Genomic DNA, 27864 nt, shown 5'->3' on the forward strand with positions numbered 1-27864 from the left:
GGAGGTAAAGAGCAGAGAGAACCAGAAGTTCTGACAGATTTGTATCCATTTTGCTAAAGCACTATGATTGGTAAAGGACTTGGTCCCACTGCAGCAGTAAAAATGGTACAGAATTTTTAATGAAGATTAATTAAAAAGTTGTTTAGGAAGTTAAAGGGAACCTGTCACCCCCAAAATGAAAGATGAGCTAAGCCCACCAGCATCAGGGGTTTATCTACAGCATTCTGGAATGCAGAGCAAAGTACTGCAGTGCGCAGGCGCCAGTAAAGGTCAGGGAGGCCCGGCGCTTGCGCACTGCAGTACTTTGCTCTGCCCTCAACAGGGCAGACAAAGTACGCTGGAGCCACAGCGTGAAGACAAGAGGACGTCATCCTATGAAGATGGGAGGCCCCGGACCGGACCGCGACTCCCATCGGACCCGAACAGAACCGGACCGCCCGCCCAGGTGAGTATAATCTAACCTCTTTTTCTCATTTTTCAGGTTACATCGGGGCTTCCACAATGCTGTAGATAAGCCCCTGATGCTGGTGGGCTTAGCTCATCTTCCATTTTGGGGGTGACAGGTTCCCTTTAATAGCAAAAAATCTCTTGCTAAAGGGTACATAGCCTTTATTATAAATGAAGGAGTCCAAGTGCCCTCTGCTGCAGGTTGTGACATGTCACATTACCTAAGAACCACTTTACCATTTCTTTGGATGACCACCTCTCCCTTACATGCTGAAACACATAAGGAAATCCTATGTGGATGTGGAGTATATTGCAGCTTTATGACACACAGGATCGTCTTTAGTTCTTTTATGACATTATCCTATTGAAGGAGTACCATATCTTGCTATATTTGGCTGGCAGACTATCGCAAATAACAGGTTACTTAGTCATAACAGAGAGTGATTGTATGCTTCATAATGAATAATTCACCCATTTTCTAGATAAGATTCTTTTGATCTCCTTGAGTATTGAATGAAGAAAGCGACTCACTCACAGGGAAATCTGGATATCAGGTTCTGCTGCCAAATGAGCATGGCTCTAGCCACAGCTTGCAGAATGGAGTTACTAGGAAATGAAAGAAAGTTGTAGTTCCTGGCAATAATAGAAAAGTGCTAGAACAGGCAAGTTAATAATGTTCTGATAAAACTTTAATGTGGGATTTTTCATGTACAATTATTTCTTATGCCGGGGATAAGTTGCTGTCAGAAACGTCTGGCAGCAAGTTGTCTCCTTTTTTCCCTATTGGATTGGCTGAGTATGCATTTATATAGTTGGAAGAGAAAGATTACGGACTGCAATATTTTGTATATTTTTGCTCTATTTTCTTGAGCAAAATCTTGAAATATTATTTCTGAGCTTCCCTATTTAGAAGCCAATGCAAAAGTTAATGCAATGATCTGTGGAGAGCTATAAAGAGTATGACTTTCATCTAAAAAGAATCTGCAGAGTACGGGTAGCAAGTAGGCCAAATCCTTGACTTGTGCATTGAAAGTTAGATAAATTGAAATCATCGATCCTCAATTGCTGGACATGAAGAAAGATCAGAGAAGGCCTCAGAATTTCCTGCATCACTCTCTTCACAACAGAAAATTAGACTATTAAAATCACCTTTTTATGTAACGTTTTGTTGGTCAAAAATGTTGCATCTACTGGTAGGTGGGACGAAGCTGGCTAACTACATCTCACCAGATTCATTAACATTCACACCAAAAAAATGGTATCAATTTATACCAGAGATGCAATCCAGCTTGCAGCTAGAGTAGAAATGTGGATCTCTTGTACGGACAGCCTAAAGAATGGACAAAAATTATTAATATGGAACACCAGTCTTTTGCGAAAATTTGGCTTCGAGACAAAGTTTGATACTAGTGGCCCATAACTGTCCACTACTAGGCCTAAACTGCAGCCAGAGCTGGCCATGACAATAGGCTAACTGAGCAGTATCTTTAGAAAATATTCCCAACCACCACTAGTGACCGTGGGTGTAAATGCATCGTGTGTATGGAGAGTGCAATCACTGGTAGCAGAGGTCAATAATAGCTGGGAAGATCAAGAGCTGCAGAATGACGCCTTGCCCCCGCTATGCCAACAATCCACTTTTGAATTTGACCAGTGAGACCACTGCAGGAATTGCCTCTCTAAAATGCCCCATTATGAAAATGTATACAGGTTTCTTTAAATGAGGTCTAAGGCTACATAATCGGCACCAAACTGTTTTTAGGCCCCATTTACTACTTTCTGAATTGCACAGTAGAGCTCCTTGGTTTTGTGTGGAAAACATGCAAATGGTTTTCATGGCAATGTTCACACATACAAACCCTCACAGCTCAATGCGTGTTGAAAGCATTTACTTCCCATAGCAATACAAAAAAAGAAGGAAAAAAACAATTGCCGTGGTTTTACACCATAGGGATGGGCATTTTATAGTCTTAGATTCCGCGCATTCCTCATTTATTGTGTGTGCAGAACACATTATTTACAGGTTACTTAACATCGCATACACAAAAAGTTATGATCTTTTCTTTGAGATCCCTGGGTGCTGGTATTCGCCCAAAATAATAGATAAGTAGCAAGATATGACATGTAGCCTGTAGAGACAATATACACAAGATTTATCACCCAAAACTACAAAAACCATGTCCAAGAGACCACCAATATACTAGAGGCCCATATTGTGTTATCTTCAGGTTTACTATATTACCCCCTTTTTTTCCATTTTCAAATCATTTTGAATGCAATACACTTATTATAATAATCTGTAAAGTATCCAGTGATACAATCTTAAAGGGAGTCCAAGAGCTTGAAGCCTCATAGATGAGCAGTTGAGACGTAACTGTGTTTGGTCTTGCAGGTTGCATGACTGAGGAATCCAAGTTTTAATCCCTTCTGGCACTTGGACCTGGGCTCTCCTCATTGAATGCTCCTTCATGTGAGGTGGCCTGGGCTCTCCTCATTGAATGCTCCTTCATGTGAGGTGCCCTGGGCTCTCCTCATTGAATGCTCCTTCATGTGAGGTGCCCTGGGCTCTCCTCATTGAATGCTCCTTCATATGAGGTGCCCTGGTTTCTCCTCATTGAGTGCTCCTTCATGTGAGGTGCCCTGGACTCTCCTCATTGAATGCTCCTTCATGTGAGGTGCCCTGGGCTCTCCTCATTGAATGCTCCTTCATATGAGGTGCCCTGGTTTCTCCTCATTGAGTGCTCCTTCATGTGAGGTGCCCTCGACTCTCCTCATTGAATGCTCCTTCATGTGAGGTGCCCTGGGCTCTCCTCATTGAATGCTCCTTCATATGAGGTGCCCTGGTTTCTCCTCATTGAGTGCTCCTTCATGTGAGGTGCCCTGGACTCTCCTCATTGAATGCTCCTTCATGTGAGGTGCCCCGGGCTCTCCTCATTGAATGCTCCTTCATGTGAGGTGCCCTGGGCTCTCCTCATTGAGTGCTCCCCAAGGCCTCCACTCTGCACTTCAGTGACATCTGTAGCAGTCTTCTAATGTAATGCCTCAGCCGTCCATCAGAAAGGAAGGGTTGAGTGACATTTAGATTAGAAAGGCTCGGACACTAAACATGAAGGAGCTATGCCCTGGGCATTGGGAAAAAATAAATAAAAGTTGGATAGAGAGGGGTGCAGGCTGACCTGGAGAATCCAAATTAAGTCAAATAGCAGAAAATCAGCCGCACTCACTTTGAGAATTTTGTAAATGACTGATTGTATAGTTTATTTACAGTACAATGTTTCACCAAAGTGCTGGGTAGAAGAATATAGAGCGACAAGTCGTATTTATCTTTTGACCCGTCCTGGGTCTTTTTCAAACGTCCCTTTAATCACAAGGATAGGATGTACTGCACAGCAGTCGCTGCAGCGTTGGGGTACACCCTCCTCCAGTGTAGAGTGCTGCGAAGTACATCCTATCTTTGTGATTAAAGCGACATTTGAAAAGACCCAGGACGGGTCGAAAGGTAAATACTGCTTGTCGCTTTATATTCTTCTACCCAGCATTTTGGAGAAATATTGTACTGTAAATTAATACAAGAAATCATTTAAGGAATTCTCCATGTGAGTGCAGCTGATTTCCTGCTATTTATCCATCAGATGGGAAATCATGATAAGATTGATGGCGATGCCGGGTGTTGATAACCTCTGATAAGGATAGGTCAAAATGACAGCACGGTGGCTCAGTGGTTAGCAGTGTTGCTTTGCAGCATCAGGGGTCCTGGGTTCAAATGCCACCAAAGATAACATCTGCAAGGAGTTTATATGTTCTCCCCGTGTTTGCGTGAGTTTCCTCAGGGCTTTCTAGGTTCTTCCCACACTCCAAAGACATCCTGATAGGGAGTTTAGATTGTGAGCCCCATTGGGGACAGTGATGATAGTGCATGTAAAGCGCTGCGGAATATGACAGCTCTATGTAAGCAATGCATAAATAAAATAATATAAAAGTAGTGGACGACCGCTTTAAGATACACAAAACCCTAAATAATTCTTTATAACTTCAGTCCATAACTCACTTCAGTAGAATTCCACACCATTGATTCCTGCCAATTTTGCTCCTTTGAGCCCTGCCATGCACCCAAACAGTGGATTTCCCCCACATATGGGGTATCGGCATACTCAGGAGAAATTGCCCAACAAATTTTGGGGTCCATTTTCTCGTGATACCCTTGTGAAAATAAGTTTGTTTCAAAGGTAAATTTTTTGTGAAAAAAGTAAAATGTTCATTTTTTCCTTCCACATGGCATTAGTTCTTGTGAAGCACCTGAACGGTTAATAAACTTCTTGAATGTGGTTTTACGCACCTTGAGGGAGGGGTGCAGTTTTTTAGAATGGTGTCACTTTTGGGTATTGTCTGTTATTTTGACCCCACAAACTCACTTCAAATGTGAGGTGGTCCCTAAAAAAATGGCTTTGTAAATTTTGTTGGAAAAATGAGAAATTGCTGGTCAACCTTTAACCCTTATAACGTCCTAACAAAGTATTTGTTTCCAAAATTTTGCTGATGTACAGTAGACATGTGGGAAATGTTCTTTTTTAACTATTTTGTGCGATATGACTGATTAAGGGCACAAAAATTAAGTTTGAAAATTGTAAAATTTTCATTTTTTTCATAAATAAACGCAAGTCATAACGAAGAAATGTTACCACTAACATGAAGTACAATATGTCATGATGGAAGGACGTCATCTTCAAGATGGCAGCTAAAGGGGGAAACTTTATCTTCCTGCTTGGATAGGGATACTCTGGTTTTGCTCCTTTTTTTTAATGTTTAATTATTTATTTAATTGATTTTATGGTTGAATATACTCTTGGACCCTCTTTTGCTTTAATTATGCTGAGCGGGGATTGTTGTGTTCATATGACTTTTTGAGTTTAAGCCTGCTATATATTATCTTGGTACCGGTTTTGGGGGAAAACCCCTTTGCTTAAATAAGATTTCTGCTGCCTGAGCCGAGGGCAGCGTTATTGCAGCCATATGTTTTACTGAAACACTGCAGTATTTCATATATATCACACACTGCTGCAGTAGCGCAGCCAGACTCTGGTTCAGGCCGCATGAATAAGGTCATCAGCTCCATCACATCTAAAGTGCAGTCTGTATCATGAAATCTGGTAACAGATCCACTTTAAATCTCCTTGAGGATGGCGGATCTTCTGGTCATCCATTCTTTCATTTCTACCGGAGGAAAGGGAAAATGGTGTCCGGACTATATAGTGTAGGATGAATGGTTGTGCAGAATAATTTCAGTAAAGGGCAGGAATTGCACTTTTTAGTGATAGTGGTTTTGTCTGGGACAAATACTATATTACATTGGCCCATAGAGGAGTGATGTGAAGTTCATGTGTCGGTTCCTCTCCTGCTTATAGAGATTATCACACGGCGGCATATTTACACAGGTTCTCGTATTCCTGGAAACAGTCAGCCATTGTAACACCGCCGGCCATCATACCCCAGGTGGTGTTTTTTCTCCTGGTAAATGCACTTGTGAAATATTAAGAATTCGGGCAGATTTATTATATAAGGAATCAGAGAAGGCTTCTTCTATTGATCGGTAATCTCTGCAAATACCCTCCAGTCCCGAGAGACGTCCTGTCTGTTCTGTGCACCCTGGACTAGGGCGAATAACTCTTCTAATCTCCGTAAACAGGACTTTTGGCCAACGGTAACAATGCACCAATCGCCCCTCTGTGATGTGAAGTCGGGTGTTTTGAGATCCCATTATTTTTTTAACCTGTTCTCAGAAGGTCTGGGTTGGACTGACAAGGTGAGACCCTACGGAGGGCCAGGGGATGGGGGAGATTACTTTTACTGTTCCTTCTCAATCGGCTTACCATGGATGATATAACCTGTCCGTGTCATGGTAAGGAATGTTGACTATGCAGATCCACATTACTCCACTGGTGGACACAGACAGAAGAGGCCCCTGGGCCGGAATAGTATGTGGGCCCTTTGCAGTCTAATAGCGAATATATCAGAAAGCTTTGCAGACTGACAAATGGTTTTTTACAAATAAAATATACCGGTATTAATTTCCCCCGATTACTTCCATGTTTGGCTGGCAGGCGACTGGAGCATGGTATAGTTATGGATTGGGGCATCCCCCTGTTTGGATTGCAGAAAGAACAGTGGGGGGAGGATCCTGCTGCAGCTAAGTTGTCTTCTAGCCAGATTTATGTTTGAGAGTAGGAATAGGGGGGAATTGATTGATTTTTTTTTTTTACCGTTTTGATTACGATTCAATATAGAATAGAAGCAAAGGAGAAGAGGATATCATTGGAGGCATTCTAATTTGTTATACTCTTCAATACATTCACTTTCCTTTTATAAATGTAAACATGTTTTTTTCTTTTATCTGTTTTTCTTTCACTTTTTGACTTTTACGTATGTCCGCAATAAAATTTCTGCTCCTTCCCATTTCTATTAGTTAATATATTATGACTGACTTTTGATCATTCTGTTATTACAATGTTTTCCCAGACATTTAAAAACTGTGACCATCAAAAACACAATTCCATCATAACCAGTAAAAATTTTCATTGGCTGTAAACAAATAAAACCACATGCGGTACTGAGAATTAATATTACACATTTTTCCCATGTCCTTGTATTGGCCTAAATTGGATGCATTCTATTCCATACAGAAATAAACAGATTTATTACCACAGTGCAGGACTTAAAGGGAATGTGATAGGTGATTCATGCTGCTTGAATCACGGGCATCATCAATCAATGCTGCCTGTTTTATTGCAGCACAAATGCTGGCCGGACCCTAGTGGTTTTTCTATGGCCCCGCTCCACTCGTCTGCACCGCCCCACTGATTAATTTTGGTTTGCGTGCTGTCTAGTTTTGCATGGATAGCACTTGGACCGAAAATGTGGTCATGTGAGCCTTGGATACCTGCCTGTAGACTAGCTATCTGAAACAGTCACTGGCTGGCTTTCACTTCAACTGTGAGACACAGAATCTAAAAATAATAAAACAGAAAATCACATTGTATGATTTTTACATAATTAAATTGCATGAAATAAGTATTTGATCACCGACCAACCAGCAGGAATTCTTGCTCTCACAGACCTGGTTGTTGTTCTTTAAGAAGCCTCCTACTCTGCACTCATTACCTGTATTAATTGCTCCTGTTTGAACTCGTTACCTGTATCCAAGTCACCTGTCCACACACTCAATCACACTCCAAAATTGTAGACCTGCACATGGCTGGGATGGACTACAGGACAATAGGCAAGCAGCTTGGTGAGAAGACAATAAGGGTATGTTTCCACGGTCAGGAAACGCTGCTTGTTTGACGCTGCGCAGAGCTGCAGCGTCAAACACGCAGCGTCCAGATGTTCCAGCATCGTGGAGGGGATTTTATGAAATCCCGTCTCCACTATGCGTGGAAACCCGCACGCGGCGGCCCTGCGACTCCGGACATGCTGCGCGTCTTTTCAGATCGCAGCATGTCCGTACACCTTGCGGGGACGCAGCGTCCCCGCAAGGCATATCACAGGGCCCTATGGGAGAGAGCGATCATCCCGGATGTGAAGAGTTAACACATCCGGCATGATCGCGTCCCAGAAAGGGGGCGGGGCTTAGCGCCGAGCGGCTTCGCTCGGCTTACCGCCGGCCATCCTGATCGTGGAAACATACCCTAACTGTTGGCACAGTTATTAGAAAATGGAAGAAACCCAAGATGACTGTCAATCTTCCTCGGTCTGGGGCTCCATGCAAGATCTCGCCATCCCTCAGTAAGAACATTGAGGATGGGTTGTAGCAGGGTCTTCCATCATGACCATGACCCGAAACACACAGCCAGGGCAACTAAGGAGTGACTTCGTAAGAAGCATTTCAAGGTCCTGGAGTGATTACCCAGTCTCCAGACCTGAACCCAATAGAAAATCTTTGGAGAGAGCTGAAACTCAATGTTGCCCAGCGACAGCCACGAAACCTGAAAGATTCTGAGAAGATCTGTATGGAGGAGGAGGCCTAAATCTCTGCTGCAGTGTGTGGAAACCTGGTCAAGAACTACAGGAAATATCTGACCTCTGTAATTTCCAACAAAGGTTTTTGTACCAAATATTAAGTTCTGTTTTTCTATGGGCATCGAATACTTAATTCATGCAATGAAATGCAAATTAATTATGTAAAAATCACACAATGTAATTTCTGGTTTTTAGTTTTAGATTCTGTCTTTCACAGTTTTAAGTGTAGCTACGATATAAATTACAGACCTCTCCATTCCTTGTAGGTGGGAAAACTTGCAAAATCGGAAGTGTGTCAAATACTTATTTTCTCCACTGTAGTAAAAACACTTTTTTTTTTCTTTGTGCAGAAAGTCTGCATTTTACAATTTAAGCAACATGGATGTGATTTACTGAAAATTAATTCCCACTGTTCTATAAAGACGTTGCAAAATTCATCTTTTACCTTTTTTCCGGGGGGGGGGGGGGGTATTGAAGGTGGAATTGTAGCATCTCTGCACAAAAAAATACATAGAGGGAAAAGGAATCAGAGAAAACAAGAAGAATATAATATAAGCAGTGCTACTGGGTATTTTACTGCAGGCTCCTATGGAAACATACAGAAATAATGCAGTGTTTTCTGTGTGGGAACGTACCCTTTTTTTTTTTTGTTAAGTTGGATTTGGTTCATGAAGTCAACTCGTTTTCAAATTCTTTATTTGAGCGTTTGGATGACATTGAGTTTACGTTCTCTGATTAGAATCCCATTAGCAATCAGGAATGAAGTAGAGCTCGGAGTGTGGCTTTGCTGGGCCCTAATATGTAGGATCCTGTAGAAAAGGGTGAGTAGATTTATTTATTTTATTTTTTTTAATAGTTATATGTGGGGATTTTTATTTTTTTTTTATAATGTATCTTACTGTCTGGAAACAATAGGAGGAGTTTTTTCCACCATCTTTATGTGGATCAACTATTGAGTCTTTATTAGCAGCAGGAAGCCAACCCTTCCTCAGCAGGCATTATAGAAGGTCTGTTATCAGATCTCCCATAATATAACACATATTTAATAGGTAAAACTGAGAATCTGGAGCTTGAGCTAGAAGAGGGTTAATACTGGAACCCCAGTGTTTTATTACGATGGCACTCCGAGGACCCAGGCTGGGGTTACCCAAACAGATCGGCTATGTTTATATTCCCTGTTGAGAAAATTTCAAATCCAATCCCTCTTGATCTCTCCCACTTCTAGGATGCTTACACGGCGACAATAATTAATGGAACGTCACTATGCACATCTGCAAAGGAAGCCTTCGCTCTCATGGAGAAGAGCCCCCCTTCTGTTGCATTACTGAAATCATCTGGGGTGTTCCTTATTTTTCTAGGAAAGGTAATTTATAATACGTTTTTTAAGCAGATAAAAAAAATAGAACGTTTGTACCTTTTCTTATTTTACGAGTTCTTTAAAAAAAAAATAATTATTCTGCACGGCTGGATAACCACTTTAATGTAAACTGATTTAAGTTCCAGGTTTTGAGGGCAATTTAGCAATGATTTAATTCCTATGATGGAACAGAAGAATATACCTCACAATTGCCATGATGATTGACAATGGTGGATGAACGTAATAAATATTCCTAATACAATACCTGTTATCATCATGTATAAACATGGACATCTGTTTCCTCAGTTGTGCCTGACCCAATGTTACTCTTCCTTTAGGTTTTTGTTGTGTGTTTCACCGTGTTCGGAGGACTAATGGCTTTCAACTATCATCGTGAATTACACGTGTGGGTCATACCATTGCTTTTGGTTGCCTTCTTTGCCTATTTGGTTGCCCACAACTTCTTGTCTCTGTTTGAGACAGTTGTACATAGTTTACTCCTTTGTTATGCAATAGACATGGAGACCAACGATGGCTCGTCTGAGAAACCATACTTTATGGATCAAGATCTCATGGTGAGTGGCTTAGATGTATATGTCTATTCATGTAATGGTTTTCCTTGTACTTATTGGAATGTGCACATGTGAAGTCTGCAAACCAGGAAGGAATCTCTGAAAAAGCTGTGACCACCAATCAATAATATAGTAAAAAAGCAGGGTGTGATTCTAGATTAAAAATTAACTTTTAATAAACTCGTTAAAAAAATGGTAGACCCAAAATAATCAAAACACATAAAGGACTCACAATACGTCACATTTCAAAAGAAGAAATGCCAATGTCACAAATAAATCGAACTGCCTCAGACCTCAATAACCCAAAATCCCCATGAATAAATCTATCATGGAAACATGAAGGTCCGATATCAACTGGCAGTGCGGAAAAATATCAAATTTCACATCACCTGGTCATTTGGCAGATCAGACCACACATGCTCTCTCTATATATGCATCTATTGTTAGCAATGACCGCTCAGGTGGTGTGTGAAAAAAGTGAACAGTTTCACCCTATTGTTACATATAACAGGTTAATGACCGTTTTTAACTGGTGTAAAGACTGGGGAGATGGCACATCATTATCCATACAAATACCCCATCATAGAATATCACCAGTTTTTATATAGTGACCCCCAATATAAAGTAACGAAAAGGTATACTACCTTCATGTTTCCATGATATATTTATTCATGGGGATTTTGGGTTATTGAGGTCTGAGGCAGTTTGATTTATTTGTGACATTGGCATTTCTTCTTTTGAAATGTGACGTATTGTGAGTCCTTTATGTGTTTTGATTATTTTGGGTCTACCATTTTTTTAACGAGTTTATTAAAAGTTAATTTTTAATCTAGAATCAAACCAGGAAGGAACACACATGGAAACAAGGAGTGAACAAACCTTCGTGAAACAAATCTGTGTCAAACTCTAGATTCCTCAAAATAACCCTTTATTCTAATGGCATCTTTACATCACATTGGGTTTCAAGCTTCATCAGGGTAGTCACCTGGAACGGTTTCCAATGAACAGGTATATCTCTTCAAGAGTTCACTTTAGGAATCACTGGCCTTAAGAAAGTGTTTGCGACCATCGGGTGTGTTTTGCAGTGGCAGTGTTGGTACACAGCTCCATACAGTGCTGAGCCCTATTCCACAACTGTCATAATCTGGAGTATAACAATATAAGTTAAATAATGGGCTTCCAAAAGCACTGCCAAGAATGTAGGGAGAGTTTTATTTTCGTACTAAAATTTTCTTAAGCTATGCGTTATTGAGCCGGTTGAGCTCCTTCATCTGGCTGATACCTGATATCTGCAGCCATGGAGGATTAATCATGTTAACACCAGGTGAGTAGTAGTCACTCACCTTAACCTAATATTATCTGCTGATCCACACAAGGCGCTATTTGTTTTTATAAGCTTGAGTATAGCAAGAACAAATCAATTCAGCAAAGAGAAAGGAGAGTCCATCATTAATTTGTCATGAAGGTTAATCAGTCCAGAAAATTGCTAGAACCTTGAAGGTATTCTCAAGTGCAATTATAAAAGCAATCCCTATGATTAAACTGGCTCCCATATGGACCCACCTCCCCAGAATAGGAAAACCAAGAATTTATCTCTGCTGTAGAGGATAAGTTCATCAAGCTGAGAAACTGCAAATTGACTTGACAGCTCCTCACATAGTAGCCCTCATAAATGATGCACAGATATCAAGTAGCAGACATATCTCAACATCAATTATCCAGAGTAAACTTTGAGAAAGAAGACTTTATGGTCCAATTGCAGCAATAGGTGGACATCTCTTCTGGGGTTCTAATGAATTAAAATGTAAGATTTTTGGTACCAACCAAAATGTATTTTTTGAGGGATGAAAAAGGTTAGTGGGTGGTTTCTACATGTGTAGTGCCCATCATGAAGTATGGAGGAGTAGGTGTGAGGGTGCTGTTGCTGGTGCCACTGCTGGTAATTTATTCCAAATTCAAGGCACACTTGCCCAGCATGACAACCACAGCATTCTGCAGTGACATGCCATCCCATCTGGCTTTGCATCATTTGTGTTGCAACTGAAAATAGCCTGGAAATGTGTTTGGGTCAAAGTGACCAAGAAGGATAAGGATAGAGTGCTGCATCAGATAACATCACCTACATCAGTGTTCCCCAACTCCGGACCCCAAGAGCCACCAACAGGTCATGTTTTCAGGATTCCCTTAGTATTGCCCAGGTAATAATTGCATCACCTGGACAGGCAAGCATTCAATGACTTGTGCAATACTAAGGAAATCCTCAAAACATGACCTGTTGGTGGCTCTTGAGGACCGGAGTTGGGGAACACTGACCTACATGATCACCTGACCTCAACTCGATTGAAATGGTTTGGAATGAGTTGGACAAAGCAGTCAACAAGTGATCGCAACTATGGGAACTTATTTAAGGCTGTTGGAAAGCCATTCCAGGTGACTACCCAATGAAGATATTTCAGAGAGTGTCAAGTGGGGTGTAAAGCTGTCATCAATAGCCATTGGAAAGTGTGGCATTGCTGTGCTCTTCCTCTTAATAAACTGTTTACATACAGCCAGAGCTGGTAACTGGTGGATGTTTAGCGCTTAGGACCAATCTAATATTGATTTATCCTAAAGACTCCCCATACACAATAGATAGCGGTCAGCCGATCAATGGTTCAGGCAAAATCTGTCCCGACTCTTCCATGCAGAAGAGTCCTTGCTCTGCCTATTATCTCTGTTAGAGCCTTTTCCAGACTCCTCTAGTGGTGGCTTATCTCGCCAAGAACAATATGATAGGAAGTCCGAAATAGGATATGCTACATTCTTCTCTCCCAGCATCCTCTTTCAGAGAAAGAGTCGTCCACCCTACACATTAGATGGTCGGTTGAGCCCACTGATATAGACAGCTCAGCCGCCGTTTTATTGTGTGGGAACCTTAACGATAGGTGACCAAGAGAGATGTGACAACTTATGATATATAGTAAATAGATCAATGGCTGCACTCAATTTTACTGTACTAAAGCAAGTAAATGTGCGATACATGAAATGTGAATAGCATACTGGCTTGTGAAATCTATGAACAAACACATGAGATGCTTAGCACAAGATTTGGCCAAAAATTGTGAGCCCATCCACCAAACGTCAAGGTAATCTCAGATCGGATGGGTACCTGACCTCTCTGCCTAGTGTGAACACTTACCTATGGCTAATAACATGGTAAAGCCTGCTTTTATAGGAAGGTCGGAACAACTTCCAAACCTTGAAGCAAGTACTAGTATCAGGTAATGTGCTATTTAGACTATCATGGACTGTGCAGTTAGTCCTTCCTATTTTAACAGTATGATCAGACAGTATGGTTTTATGTTGAGATGGGTTATTACTGTCACTGTGATTTCAAGTGTCTTCATTTCTTGGCTCTCATAACAACCACTGCTTCTGGATGTTCTTTGGTCATCCTTCCCATGAATGCCTTGTATGGGTCCAAGTCACCATCTATAGCAATCTGCTTGCATATATACTCAGTACAACCACTAATCTGTCCATGTAGCCCCTAGACATTGATGTTGATGGGTGGCTATGCTCCACTGAACTCCCTGAAGCCAGAATACGATGTCATGAGAACCTCTGAGAAGAAACTGAAGTTAATTGTCTTATTTGTTCAGGTGAAGGCTGCCATTATTCATCTCATGTTTATGTATGGATCGAAACATATTTCAGAAATACATTTAGGGATGAGTTCCTGCCATCACATTCCCAGTGTAACACAGAAGCTGAAATGGATACACCTCAGTGTTTAGAAAAGTCATCGAATTGTTAACGCCAAACCACAGCACCAGTCTAATTAATAATTATCAGAAGATGCCAAGGAGCATTATAGTCATGGCTACAGTACTTCTCAGTGCACGGTCTGTTTCATCTGTACTAAAAGTGACTTTGTGCAAAGCATCTACGCTGGGTTATAGTGAACGCCCCAGTTTACACTGATTTATTTAAGTGGTCACTGTGGATAAAACAAACTTTGCATATATCAATAGTACAGATAACACTGCTCAGTACTTACAATGTCCTCCATGCTGCTTGTGAATATGTAGAAACAGGAGCAGGAGAGGAAGAACCTCTTATGTCTCTGTGTGTCCTATGTATGGGAGAACCCATAGTAGCCAGTCTCCACTAGCTCAGAGACAACTTAAAAAAAAAAAAGACAGCGCCTACAGAGGGGAAAACTGGTGAAAATGCTGAATACAAGTTATACGATGACCAGAAATCTCCTTAATCTTTATGCGCACACAATGCCATGGAGGTTGGTGGATGCCACAGTGCATGCTGGGGATCCTTAATTCAGAAGTTTGGATACACTCCTGATGAAGGGTCAAATCCTTTATAGGCTGCAAACAGTTTTAATAGGACTGTCACAAAAATATCTATAGCAAGGGATGTGTACTATACGACTGTCCCTTTAATTCCAGTTTGTGGGGGTTTTTTTCTTCTCCCCATTTTATCTCTCTATTCGATATACAGTGATGTCATGTTTCTATCTTACAGAAATTAATTAATCAAAGCAACCGTGATCCTGAGATGTTAAAAAACCGACCAGTGCAGAACGGGGAGGACGGCACAGAACTACGTCCAATTGCGAGAGCAGACTAAACATGGCCCATGCTAGATTATCAAAGGTCATAACACTTGTCCGAGAGCAAAAAGCACAAACTGAGCGGCTCCGAGACAGAAGTTACTGGTTCAAGGTAGTAATGGGTTTCCGTAACATGATGGCAATCCACAACACTTTAATTTGCTTTCCGTTCCTAAGAACAGAGCAGAGACGGGAGACCTGTGTCCGGCATTTCTGAGCTCCTGGGGTATGGCACCTACATAGGATGCAATATGGAGACAGCCCATGTATTCTCCTATAGGAGAACACACACTCTGTAACAACTCACTTTTTTTTTTACAAAGTATTTTATTTTTTATAATCTCCCCTCTGCAACCACATAACATAATATAGAAATGATAGTTATGTAAGATCTTCATTAGTGATGAGCGAGTGTACTCGTTGCTCGGGTTTTCCACAGCACGCTCGGGTGGTCTCCGAGTATTTGTTAGTGTTCGGAGATTTAGTTTTCATCACTACAGCTGAATGATTTACAGCTACTAGCCAGCCTGGGTACATGTGGGGGTTGCCTGGTTGCTAGGGAATCCCCACATGTGTTCAAGCTGTCTAGTAGATGTAAATCATTCAGCTGCTGCGATGAAAACTGAATCTCCGAGCAGTCATAAATACTCGGAGACCACCCGAGCGTGCGCGGGAAAACCCGAGCAACGAGTATACTTGCTCATCAGTAATCTTCATATATTGTGAGACTATGAATCCCCGAAATTATCTCTCGGGAGCCATGAACAGATTAGAGGCTTCCGATAGGCCTTATTCACATATGTGTTTGAAGCGCTCAGCACATGGCTTTTCTGTGCTGTGTGTTTCACACATGGAACCATTTAGTAGTCAACAAATCAGTCCGAAATTGGGTATGTGAAAGAGCCATAGACCATGTCTGTAAATTTAAAATAAATAAAATCGTATTGTTGACTTGCTACAAAACCAGATGGGTGAATTAGACCTTAATGGCAGCCTGTATTGTAATGGCTCTTTAGACTCTGACTGTAAGGGTCTGACCGCTATCTCTTCTGACTCCCCATACCAGCCTGGCAGCTCGCTGAGACACCGTCACACTCCTCTGGTAGCAGGTTATCTCCCTGAAGGAAACAAAAAAAAGTATTTTTGAAATTCCAATAGCCGGATACTTCTCTCTGACATAATCTGAAGGGGGGCAGTCAGGGTTTATGGTCAAAGTCTTCGTATTGGGGCCTTAAAGTGGTTGGTTCAAGCTCAATGTCACTCTGACTGCAGACTTGTAAGCGTACACTGTCAGGATGGGTCATGGCGGGTGGTCATGTAAACTCAAGGATACGATTTGCATCCTTCCGGCCACATTCCAACTAGACATGTCCAGCCTTGTACTGAGCGAGGCTGTGCACGTCTAGTTAGCATGTATGCAAATCGCATACTTGCTGTCACACACCAGCATCCCGCACCGCATGAATAGTGCATATAAAAAGTAAAGAATAAATCGTGACTTCTGGACACTCAACATAAAAGCAAAAATATATATCCATGAAACCTTAAAAAGTGGGAAGGGAGTGTCTCACTGGGGTGCACATGTCTCCACCAAGTCTGTTTAGATGTATTGCTTTTTTTTTTTTTTTTTTTGCATAAACCATGTGGTCTTCTCTGTATTCCTACTTGTTTTTAAGGTTTTGTGGATATATTGTTTGCCTTTATATGGAGTGTTCAGGAACCATTTCTTCTTTACTTTGCGCTTGTACTATTTAGTAGTGATTGTAGCTCCTTTTGTAGAATAATCCAAGGGTATGACCACAGGGCCGACCTTATTAGTTGTAGACCCATGTTATGTATGTGTTTTTAAGTTTTTTTTTTTTTAGCGAATTTTGTCCCTCTGCTGTACATATATTAAAAGGGTTTATTAACATTCTTAAGAAGTGTACCCCTCGTCTGCCGGCCAGATTCCTGGTGGCCAGAGACAGCTCCTTCCTGATGATTTTAGACCAGGCGTGCCTAAGCTGCTGGTCCGAAGTGTGCGCTCTCTCCTGTGCTGTATTCACAGGCAGCTTTGCCTCTGCAGCATTGGAGGAGCAAAAGGGTCACTAATGGTGACCAGATCTGGCCATGGTCCCAACAGTGTTTACAAGCTCTATCGGAAGGGGCTTGTAAGCGCTGTGCTCCTTGTTTGGATGAATGAACATTACAGATAGATTTTAAAATCCCTCTGTTCTTGAAAAATGTGTTTAATAGGACAAATTGTGAAGTTGCCTATCTTTACAAGTACTTAGCAATTTTTTTTCTTGTTTAAGATGTGGCAACCCCTTTTAATAATTCTTTTAGTTTTGCAGCAATGCATGGCCCATTAGTAGTGTTATGGCCTTTATAGTTAAAAACAGAATGTGTGAATGCTAATGTCTTGTCTGGCCCATTATGACCGACACCCTGAACTTCTTCACAGTCCTGCAGATTATCAAAACTTTCCTGTGTGTGTCTGATAACTGTATAATGAGGAATTGGAATTTTTCTACATGTTACAAGATATGTTATACATAGACTGCCAATTTATCGAATCTGAATTAAATTCTATTTTGTACAGCTCTGGGATTGTCTGCTTGTTTTTTCAGCTCCTTATTTGCAACATGAATGGGTTTTATAGTTCTGGCTATGATAAGAGTTATCTGGGATTGTAAAGTTAATGGCCTATCCTAAGAGCGCAATCAGGCAGCCGTATAAATCTGAGCAAAATCAGAACGCAATGCTGTCTGTACCCGAGCGTGACCGCTGCATAGAAATACATGAAGCTGTTATGCTCCAGTATGGAGCGCCACCGGCCAGTCCAAGCATTGCGTTCCCATCTCTCTCCAGTTTATACAACTGTCTGATTGTGCTCTTAGGACACATACCATCAGTTATGCATGTAGCTGCTGCCAAAAAGTTATTGTGTAAACTTTACGGCATGACCCTCTCCAGCTAATGTTAGTATATGGAGAGTATATTAATAGTATGCCTTGGAGTTACATTTGTATATAACAAAAAGGGTTGAAATTCCTTGTCTTCTCTGTATCCACTTTTGGAAGACCATGTGTAGTAATGCAGGGGAACCTTTTTTTCTGCCAGAGGCCATTTGGATATTTATACCATCTTTCGGGGGCTGTATGAAATTAATTTGAAATTTATTCTGCTATATCTGGTTAACAAATTAACTCGCCCCTAATGAGATGACTGAAGCTGCTTCTCTTGGGGGAGAGACGTGTGATGTTAGATGGTATGGATGATGTTACTACTCGCAACTGCTTTTCCAGGTTTGTCAATCAAGATGACCTTTGCATACAAAATAAGTATATTAGGCCAACTAAACTCCCAAAATCTATATATTACAGATTTTTGTTTTTTTTTAATGGGGCAAGTTCTCTATATACCTGTAGAAGTGCTTCATTTAAAGGGAACCTGTCACCTGAATTTGGCGGGACCAATTTTGGGTCATATGGGCGGGGTTTTCGGGTGTTTGATTCACCCTTTCCTTACCTGCTGGCTGCATGCTGGCCGCAATATTGGATTGAAGTTCATTCTCTGTCCTCCGGAGTACACGCCTGCGCAAGGCAATATTGTGCAGGCATGTACGCCGGAGGACAGAGCATGAACTTCAATCCAATATTGCGGCCAGCATGCAGCCAGCGGGTAAGGAAAGGGTGAATCAAACACCTGAAAACCCCGCCCATATGACCAAAAACTGGTCCCGCCACATTCAGGTGACAGGTTCCCTTTAACACTTTGGGATTACCCTTTGAGTAGGTGAAGTATCTCTACAAAACTGCTTTGATTTCTAAAATGGGCATAAAGAAATCACTCCTTTTCTCCAACTCGCTTAGGTATAGCCCAAGCCTTAACTATTTGTCCATTTTCTGCTCTGACGTGCTCTCTGCCCTCACTAAGCCGGTGTGTCTTGACCGCCAGTGCAATAACCGTGTACCCTGCAGCCCCCAGGTAAACACTGCACGGCCCATACATTTTTCATGAGGAACCGATTGCCAGGTTTCCTTTAGGATTCTTGCTGATGGACAAACACTGTGGCCCATGGTTATAAATTGAGGTAGGTTTATTTTTCTATAAAGTGGCTGTATTTATGCAGGAGCATTCCTGACATACCAGAAATTCCTTCATTACCAGCCAAGGCCAGCCGATCAGAAAATCCATACAGTAGAACAACTCTGCCTGGTCTCTGAACCTTTACTGAGCCGAGGCTCCTGATCAAAGTCCTAAATGCCAGCAATACCGGTGCATAGTCTCTCTGTAGCTAGCAAAATTATACTTCGTACAATGAGGGTAGAGACAATGCGGACGTCCAACGATTGTTAAAGGGATGTTGGGCATTTGATATTGATGACATAGCTTTAGGCTGGGTTCTCAATGCTGTAATGTTTGACGCAGAGGACAGTGCCCAAGCCTGACCAGTGGGTTTCCTGGACTGCCTGCCTCACTGGTAGCAGACCTGCTGCAGAGACTGTGGCACAGATCGTATATTACAGCTGTGTGAAGTTGGCCTTAAAAGGGAGCCTGTCACCAGGTTTGTCCCATGCAAGGTAAGGCCACCACCTTTCTGCCCTGATATACAGCATTATAGAATGCTGTATAAGCCCCCAATCTGGCCTGCAACAAAAGAAAAACCTTTTATTATACTCTTACGGGGCAGTCGGGTCTGATTGGCTTCACTGGTCTTGGTCTGATGTCTCCCCTCTTGAGATGTGATCCTCCATGCTTCGTGTGGATGATGCAACCCAAGTCATCCAGTGTCCCCTGCATTGCACTCCTGCACAGCCGTACTTCTTTGCCCTGTCGAGGGCCAAGTAAAGTACTGCAGTGCGCCGGGGACCCTTCAGCCTTTCCATGCACAGGACAGTACTTTGCCCTCAACAGTGCAGAGAAGTACGCCTGCGAAGGAGCGTGATGCCAGGGCCACTGTAGGTCATGTCATCCATACCAGGCAAGAAGGAGGACTGCATCGCAAGAAGGGAGGCACCAGACCAAGACCAGTGATGCTTATCAGCCTGGAGCACCCGCAGGTGAGAATAATAAAATGTGTTTTATAGAATGCTGTATATCAGGATTGAAAGGTGGTGGCTAGTGTTGATCGAATAGCTTTGGATAATCACTGATCTGAATAGCAAAGCTATAGCGCTTACCAAATAGCTGCATCGGGAACCCGGATACCTGGAGCGCTCCCGATAATCAGCTGTTCAGTGCTGCGGCTGTGTGACAGTCACAACACATGCACAGAGAGCCTGTGTGTTTGGTTTTCCATGCATGTGACTGTCACACAACCGCAGCGCTGAACAGCTGATTATCGGGAGCGCTCCAGGTATCCGGGTTCCCAATGCAGCTATTCGGATAAGTGCTTAGCTAAAGCTTTTTGATCAACACTAGTGGTGGCCTTACCCCATATGGGACAAACCTGCTGACTGGTTCCCTTTAATACTAGATCTGTGCATCGGAATCTCAGCCGATCCTTGAACTGGTGGAGGTGCTATCAGCAAGAGATTCTGAAGACCTTAAGAGTCCATGTGTGGCATCTGTGGGAGAGAGGGTTGGAGCATGACACGCTGAAAATATCAAAAGCCGTTGCAAATGAATAGAGCTGGTGGGGCCACACCTGCTGGTGATTTCAGCCAAAGTGAAGAAAATGAAAGGGTGCTTCCAGAACGTCCATCCAGTTTGGATAAAAGAAAACACAAAGTGAGAGGTTGAGTCTCACTTTTGTTTTTTTAAACTGTTCTAAAACTTTTATCCAAACTCGAAGGACGTGCTGGAAGCACCCTTTCGTTTTCTTCTAAACATCCATGTGGTTTTGTTTGCTAACCAAAAAATAAACATTTACCTTTTAAAACAAAGATATAAATTATAAGCCACGCCAATTGGTGGTAAAAACACTTGTTGACCATTTTTGGGCACATCAGAAACCTTAAGACTTCTGCAGTGCCTCTGGCTTCTACATCAGGGAATGTTTGTTTGACACTTGTCATCCGAGGTGCATAATACCTAACAACCACGCATCACAGCCCGATGGGGAAGTGATGTACAAAAGCCACATTAAATATAGTAAAATTGCAGCTTATGAATGTCTGAGTGGCAAATAATCAATTGAGAAAGTATCAATCACAAGGGCAGAAACTTTTCTGAACCTTGACAGTCTTTCTAGTTAAATAACAGCATTTCACCCCACTATCTCACAGATTCATAACTAGTTACTTGTGATGAGCCAATATACTCGGTACTTGAGATTTCCTGAGCACGCTCGGGGGTCCTCCGAGTATTTTTTAGTGCTCGGAGATTGTTTTCATTGCAGCAGCTGAATGATTTACATCTGTTGGCCAGCATAAGTACATGTGGGGATTCTCTAGCAACCAGGCAACCCCCACATGTACTTATGCTGGCTAACAGATGTAAATCATTCAGCTGCGGCTATTAAAACAATCTCAGAGTACTTACAAATACTCGGGAGGACACCTGAGCTTGCTCAGGAAATCTCGAGTAACGAGTATATTCACTCACCACTACTGGTTATAGCTAGTCTCCACATTCTGCCCCATCTGACTCCACAACTCACCGGAAATCTGCTGCACACAACCAGGACGGAGCTGCTGCTGAGAGCTGGAGGACCTGTGGTGACGTCATAGTCATGGGATCAGTAGGCGGAGCTGATAAATGGTGAAGGACCTATGATGTCACCACAGGTCCTTCAGCTCTTCCTTTCTAACAGTTCAGGTGTCGGCTGCAGAGGTGATGTGTGCGGCCGACAGGTCAGGTGGAGGGTAGGTCTGTCTGTTGCCGTGTGGGAGGAGTCTCCTGCACAGCAACAGATTTTAACATTTTGTTGGTGTTGGCGTGCCTCTGACAGGCAGGGCCCCTGAACCCCCCCCTGGGCCCGGTCGCAGTGGTGACTGCTGCGACCGTGGTAGCTACACCCCTGTCTCCACCATTACGCATGTGGAGAACTTCAGTGGTACAGTCCATGCAGTTGCATCATACAGGAACTTCTATTGACTGAGCTTATGACCCCATTTAGAGAACAAAATGTCATGTACGGTCGCCGGGATAACCGTGTGATTATATGACCTAACTATTGCCATGTTCACACAGTCAGTATTTGTAAGCCAAAACTAGGAGTAGAACAATCCGAGGAAACGTATAATAAACACGTCACCACTTCTGCATCCTGGTTTTAACTTACAAATACTGAACGTGTGAATGTGGCCTAAGGAGAAGTGTACCATGAACTCTGTCTCTTGGAAACATGGCACCAAAGTGATATCTTCGAGTTTAAAAAAAAACAAAAAAAAGCACAAATGAAAACACCAGAGCAAATGTAATTTTCAGGAAAAAAAAATATCAAAATTTATTTATAAAAAATACATTGGGATCAGTTTATGCTGAGAAACGTGACAATAAATACACATAAAAGAAACAAAGCACATCTACATGGGTACAATATGGCACAGACAAAATGTAAATGCACTGTCATATAATCCTTTATGCCAAGACGACTTCCGAGCCGTGGTAACATTAAGACATCTGCACGGTCCGAGACTCTTGGAAACTCTCCCTTTCAATGACAAGTTAAGCATTGCAGAGCAGATTAAGAAAGCGCAGGGTTTTCTTGCGAACTCTGGCACAGCAGCATCAAGGAGGGCATTATGTTCTGCATCGCCGAGCATGTGGTCCCTCACCTGCCATAGCCTTCAATCATGCGTACCGCCAAGCTGGAACATGAATTTCCATCTACATTGTGGAATGTGTGTACACAGGAAGTGAAGGGCGAGATGCCCGTCCCATGCCAGCCGTTCCCTCAGTCTGAAGGTGGCCTTTTTGTGGACAATCATTCCTGCATTAGCTGTTACTATGGCGCTAGAAGCCCGAACGCTGCCCCCGACCAGCACGTCTGTATGAATAGGAATGTATTATTAGTGTGTTCTCCTCACCTACGTCCTGTTCATCAACCTCTGTTGGGAAAAATCCAGTTACTGAATAGAAATATTATTGTATTAATTCAGCAATGAGGATCCTTCCAGTATATCCAGAATCAAGGTGGAAAAACTTAAAAAAAAAATCTAGAGAGTTCTCATGGAGCCTTAACCCAATACCAACATTGTCCATATTCACTGGGATAATTCAAGCTGAATTAATTGGTTAAGTTTAGGAAACTAAAGTGGAATCTTTGCTATGGGGCCTACGTTATGGGAGACAGGATTGACAGATAAGCCGCTTCTGGTAAAATATGCAAGATTCAAAATATACATATATACAAGCTTCATTTCTATGGTGCATGATTATGGGGGTGGCCCCGCTCCTAAACAAAAGCTATGACTAGGTTGCCTCCCTCCTTGTTTTATCACAAGCACTGAAAACTAAAAGTATCAACTAGAAAACCTGTTACGTCGTACATGTCGTTCCGTGGGCAGCTTACTTGAGCTGAACACATGAATTTTTTTTTTTTTTTAGGAAGCGATTTGGTAGAATTTAAAATCTGCACTGTGCGTAGGAGTCCAGTAGGCGGTACTAACAACCTTCCCTTTAGGACTTTCCACACAGATGGCACCGCCCACTTGACTACTAAGGACAAAGTTCAGAGCTTCGACGTTATTCTGAATCTTTTCCCACAAACCACATAGCAATCTGCTCTCATGCTATAGTAAAGTTGACAGAACTTTCCATTTAAGTGGTGCCCCAGAATATATAAAACGGGAATGCATTCCGAGTTTGTCGCTACTCTCCAGCTTTACATAAAGGCAATGGCCAGAATTGAAAGAATGAAATCTAATGAATGGCCCACAACACAATCAGGACTTTGCGCCCAACTAGCCACCTTCTACATAAAAACAATGGCTCCACATATTAGACCAAAAAAAAAGAAAAAAAATATATAATATCCAAAACTTTTAAAAAGGGGTAAAAATTTAATCTCAACCATTGGTATTCTGGTGAATTAATAGCCATTTAAAAAACAGTGTAGTGCTGTAGAAGAGTATGATCTGCACATGCATCGCCCTGATATAGCACAACATCTCCCTTCATTATTCACAGTATTCCTTCACTTCATTACACACTTCTTGCAAACGCCACAGAACAACCTCAGTCTCAGCACTAGAAGGCAACTAGGGATACAAAAGGCAAAACGGGAAAAAAAAAAAAAAAAAAAAAGAGGAATGTACATAAGGCAAAATTTTCTTTCCATATTAAAGCATAGTAGTGTTTTAGGGAAGACAGATAAAATTACACAAGGCTAGCTTGGTCTTCATTGAATAAAATAAGGAACTAATACTGAGTAGACTAATCTCTAATAATCTATGCCCTGGTCACTGTACTGGCCATGATAATCTCTAGGATAATCATCTGGGTACTCCCCCGGGTACTCATCCGGGTACTCTGCCTGGTAGTCGCTGTCGCTGATTTCTGATCCGTTCGTTCCTGTTCCCTGGCTGCCATTGTGAATGATGGGCTCTGTGGGGGCAGCGCAGTATTTGGGGTCGTATACTTGCCGCCCAAGGCCATACACACTCATCCCTTTCTGAGATGCCACTTTATTGGTGCCCATTTGTAATGAAATTGTGGAGTTGTCCATTGGTTGCAGAATTCCCTTCTGATCATAGATATCTCTTCTTGTTCCTGGTGCAAGCATGCCCGCCTGGTAACAAGAACGAACAGTTAATGTCCGCGCCTTTCAGTGGACCAACGCCATCTCTATGGCCTTGGCATCAGCCTATGATTGCATATATTTCCCGCCCCAATATGTAAATATTACTTTTTAATAAAACGGATTCAAGCCGTTTACCTGGCTGGCCCCCTTGTTTGTCCCCATCTGTAAGCTTATAGTTGTCTGATCGAATGGTTTGTCAGTCTGCATCTTTGGGTCGTACAGATGTCTCCTGGTGCCGTAGGCGGTCATACCAGCTTGACTTGCACATTTGTTAGTTCCCATCTGCAAGCAAAATTATTAGGATGAGGCTACAAGCAGTATTTATAGTCATATAGATTGTGGCGGTTCTTAATAGAATTACTAGGAAACCATAATCACATTTTTACTGTCTAAGCTACAAAGGAACAAGACAAGGAGAAACTGCCAGCACTTATGAAGAGTGCACGCCGAGGATAATGACTAATCCTATATGATGACAGGTGTATCAGGAACTCAATCCATTAAAATAAACCTGGTTATTAAACGCTAGGCTCAACGGTGCGTGCAGTCAACCTCAGCGACATCACCACTGAAGTCAAAGCACAGCAACCGAAGCCGCGTCTCGGAGGCGGCGCTGGACCCAGGGAAGACGAGTAGCTGCCAAATTTAGTATTTTCTTCCTATCTGCAAAGTTAAAAATTGGTATCAATTTGCTGCTGTAGAGTCTGGAAGTTCTCCATCTAGCCAAGTGATCTGCAAAACTGATACCGTCACACAGGGCTCCTGGTTGGACGGCTCTTTGCTCACCTTTCACTACGCTCACTGTTCAAGACCTCCAGCTTGGGGTAGAGGGGAGGGGGATGTACATAGATATCCAGTGAGGGCAAAACTGACCTAGAGATTTACAGGCCATGAAATGCTTCTATGGGAAATTAAAATGGTCTCCTCAGAGGATAACTTGAACTCTAGTGACACTGATGAGAAGAAGCAATCCTAAAAAAATAAATAAATAAAAGTATCAACCCTTTAATGGCCTTGCCATATGACTTTGGATAAAAGCCATACCAGGGAAGTGTTTTGGAGCGATTGCCCCTCATCAGGGCAAAGCAAGAGGTCTGATTGTCAGAGGAGTCTTTTAGCCCAATGGGTCTAAACAAGAATGTTTCTCCTTATGAAGAGGACATGATGAGGAAATGAGTGCAGGATAGAAGCTGTGCTGTTATAAATGAAGGACAGCAGTAAATGGATACACACAGGTTGAGCCTGTATTACTATGAGAGGCACTCCCACAAAAGAAAAATCAAAATCTTTGGTTACACTACAAACTAACAGGGATTACTGAAATTGAATGGAGATTGAAGCCTGAAACTCAGTGCAATGTGATTAACTAAAAAGCAACCACAAAAAAAAACAAAACACCTTACGAATGGTTTTTCAGGACTCATTTCAGCAGCGCATTGATTCTGGCGGCTCAGACTGTGCAGAAAATGGGCTGCAGGACCCAATAGCCCCTTCCACAAAATCTTTATTATGCTAAACCTTTCTTGCTTTGGGGGAACAAAAAGCCTTGAGAAGAGATAACCCAATAAGACAGGGAAATTTCCTTTTATGCCATCAAAGATAGGGATATTTTCTTTTCTATGGCAACTTTATCATTCACGTTGCTTACTGTAGCATTATTATTAGATGGCTTGAATGTTCGACCGATCTGCAGCCGCACATGACATGTATCAGCGACAGTGAAGGAGGTTAAGGGAAGTTTACAAGGAAACACTTTCAGCCATCAGAGAGGCCATTACTCATACAAAAAGTGTCTGGTTAGATAGCGGAGGGAGCAAGTACGGGTCAGACAAGGCAGCGACGCGCTCCGCACAGCCTTACCTGTAAGCCGATGACGCTCTGCCCAGCCTTTAGCTTATCGTCGTCAAACTGTCTCCTCTGCTTCTCTGCATACTTGACTCCAATGTCTACGGTGGTGTGGAAGCCTTTTGTTTTGGCCTAGAAAAAAAACAAAAATTGTGACTTTCTATCAGACAAAAAATAAATAAAAACGAACATGTAACAAATTCGGTGTATTTTAAAGTGAATCGATCACCTGACTTTACAATATAAAACGCAAACATTATTAAGGAGATCTGGTAGACCTGTGGAGGATGGTGTAATTACTATGAAAATCCATGTCAGAATGGTTTCATCATCGTTTTTTGTAAGCCCACCGAGCCAGATTGACAGTTCCTCCTCAGTGTCTTCCCTGCTGCTGCTGAAATCTCACATTGCTCAGTACAAGCTGCAGCTGTCAGTCAGGCTGAAGTCACTTGGACTCATCTTAATATCAAAATTATACAGCCAATCTAACACGAGTCTCAGGGTAAAATGTATTTCATTGTACATAATCAGGTGAGTGACTTGTGAATGTTATATATAAGCATGGGATAGAGAAGAAAAAAAAATGGAGACTGCACTCCAGCTTGTAGAGGTGAAAAAGTGTTATTTAATAGCGACATTTCGGCTCCAAGTGTGAGACTCACTTGAGAAAGGTCCACATTTGGAGCCGAAACGTCGCCTTTGTGGGCTAATAGCACTTTTTTCACCTCTACAAGTTGGAGTGCTGTCTCCATTTTTTTCTGCTATATTGAAGGTTTGCCATTTGCCTAGGGGGCACGACATCCATTTCTGTTTCTATTTCTTTCTTTTTGATAGATGGATTATAGGTAGTTGTTTTTTACATTTTAAAAACTACAAAATGGAAACCGGGCTGAGGCAAAAGTTCAGACACCCTTGGAGATTTGTGTGGTCAGATAACTTTGACCAAAGTTTCAGATCTTAATTAGCCCATTAGGGTTATGATCATCATTAGAAAAGGATAAGTGATGCAAAATTTCCCAGCTTCCTCTAACCTTGTGCCAAAAAACAGCAGCCATGGATTCTTCTAAGCAGCTGCCTAGCACTCGGAAAATGAAAATGGTGGAGGCCCACAAAGGAGGAGAAGGCTGTAGGGAGCTAGCCAAGTGTTTTCAAGTTGTCCTTTCCTCAGTTTGAAATGGCAGTTAACATGAACAGTGGAGGTCAAGATCAGGTCTGGAAGACCAAGCAAATTTTCAGTGAGCTGGTCGTAGGATTGCTAGAGGGGCAAATCAGAACATCTGCTTGACTGCAAAAGACCTTCAGAAAGATTTAACAGAAGCTAGAGATGTGGTACATTGTTCAACTGTTC

The 27864-nt window shown here is 42.1% G+C and overlaps 2 protein-coding genes across 3 annotated transcripts in view; one reads left to right on the forward strand and one right to left on the reverse strand.

The window, feature by feature from the left end:
- The window catches only part of SLC44A3 (solute carrier family 44 member 3), a 97238-nt gene extending 79653 nt beyond the window's left edge, over window positions 1–17585 (forward strand). Inside the window, exons 14-17 of one of the 2 annotated variants that reach the window (XR_013218515.1) lie at window positions 9686–9823; window positions 10156–10392; window positions 14911–15398; window positions 15706–17585. Coding sequence is in view for 1 of the 2 variants with exons in the window: in XM_077277209.1 (XP_077133324.1) it covers window positions 9686–9823; window positions 10156–10392; window positions 14911–15015 (480 nt within the window). In the remaining variant the exon portion in view is untranslated. Of the gene's footprint in view, window positions 1–9685; window positions 9824–10155; window positions 10393–14910 lie in introns of both variants that reach the window. The other variant, XM_077277209.1, reaches the window with a different exon arrangement.
- Window positions 17586–22344: 4759 nt separating this feature from the next.
- The window catches only part of CNN3 (calponin 3), a 31635-nt gene continuing 26115 nt past the window's right edge, over window positions 22345–27864 (reverse strand). The window contains exons 5-7 of the mRNA XM_077276563.1: window positions 26532–26648; window positions 24807–24953; window positions 22345–24659 (exon numbers count right to left, since the gene is read on the reverse strand). Of these exons, the coding sequence (XP_077132678.1) occupies window positions 24312–24659; window positions 24807–24953; window positions 26532–26648 (612 nt within the window). The 3' untranslated portion in view covers window positions 22345–24311. The remainder of the gene's footprint in view (window positions 24660–24806; window positions 24954–26531; window positions 26649–27864) is intronic.

Source organism: Ranitomeya variabilis, chromosome 8, assembly GCF_051348905.1.
Source record: "Ranitomeya variabilis isolate aRanVar5 chromosome 8, aRanVar5.hap1, whole genome shotgun sequence".
Taxonomy (NCBI): Eukaryota; Metazoa; Chordata; class Amphibia; order Anura; family Dendrobatidae; genus Ranitomeya; species Ranitomeya variabilis.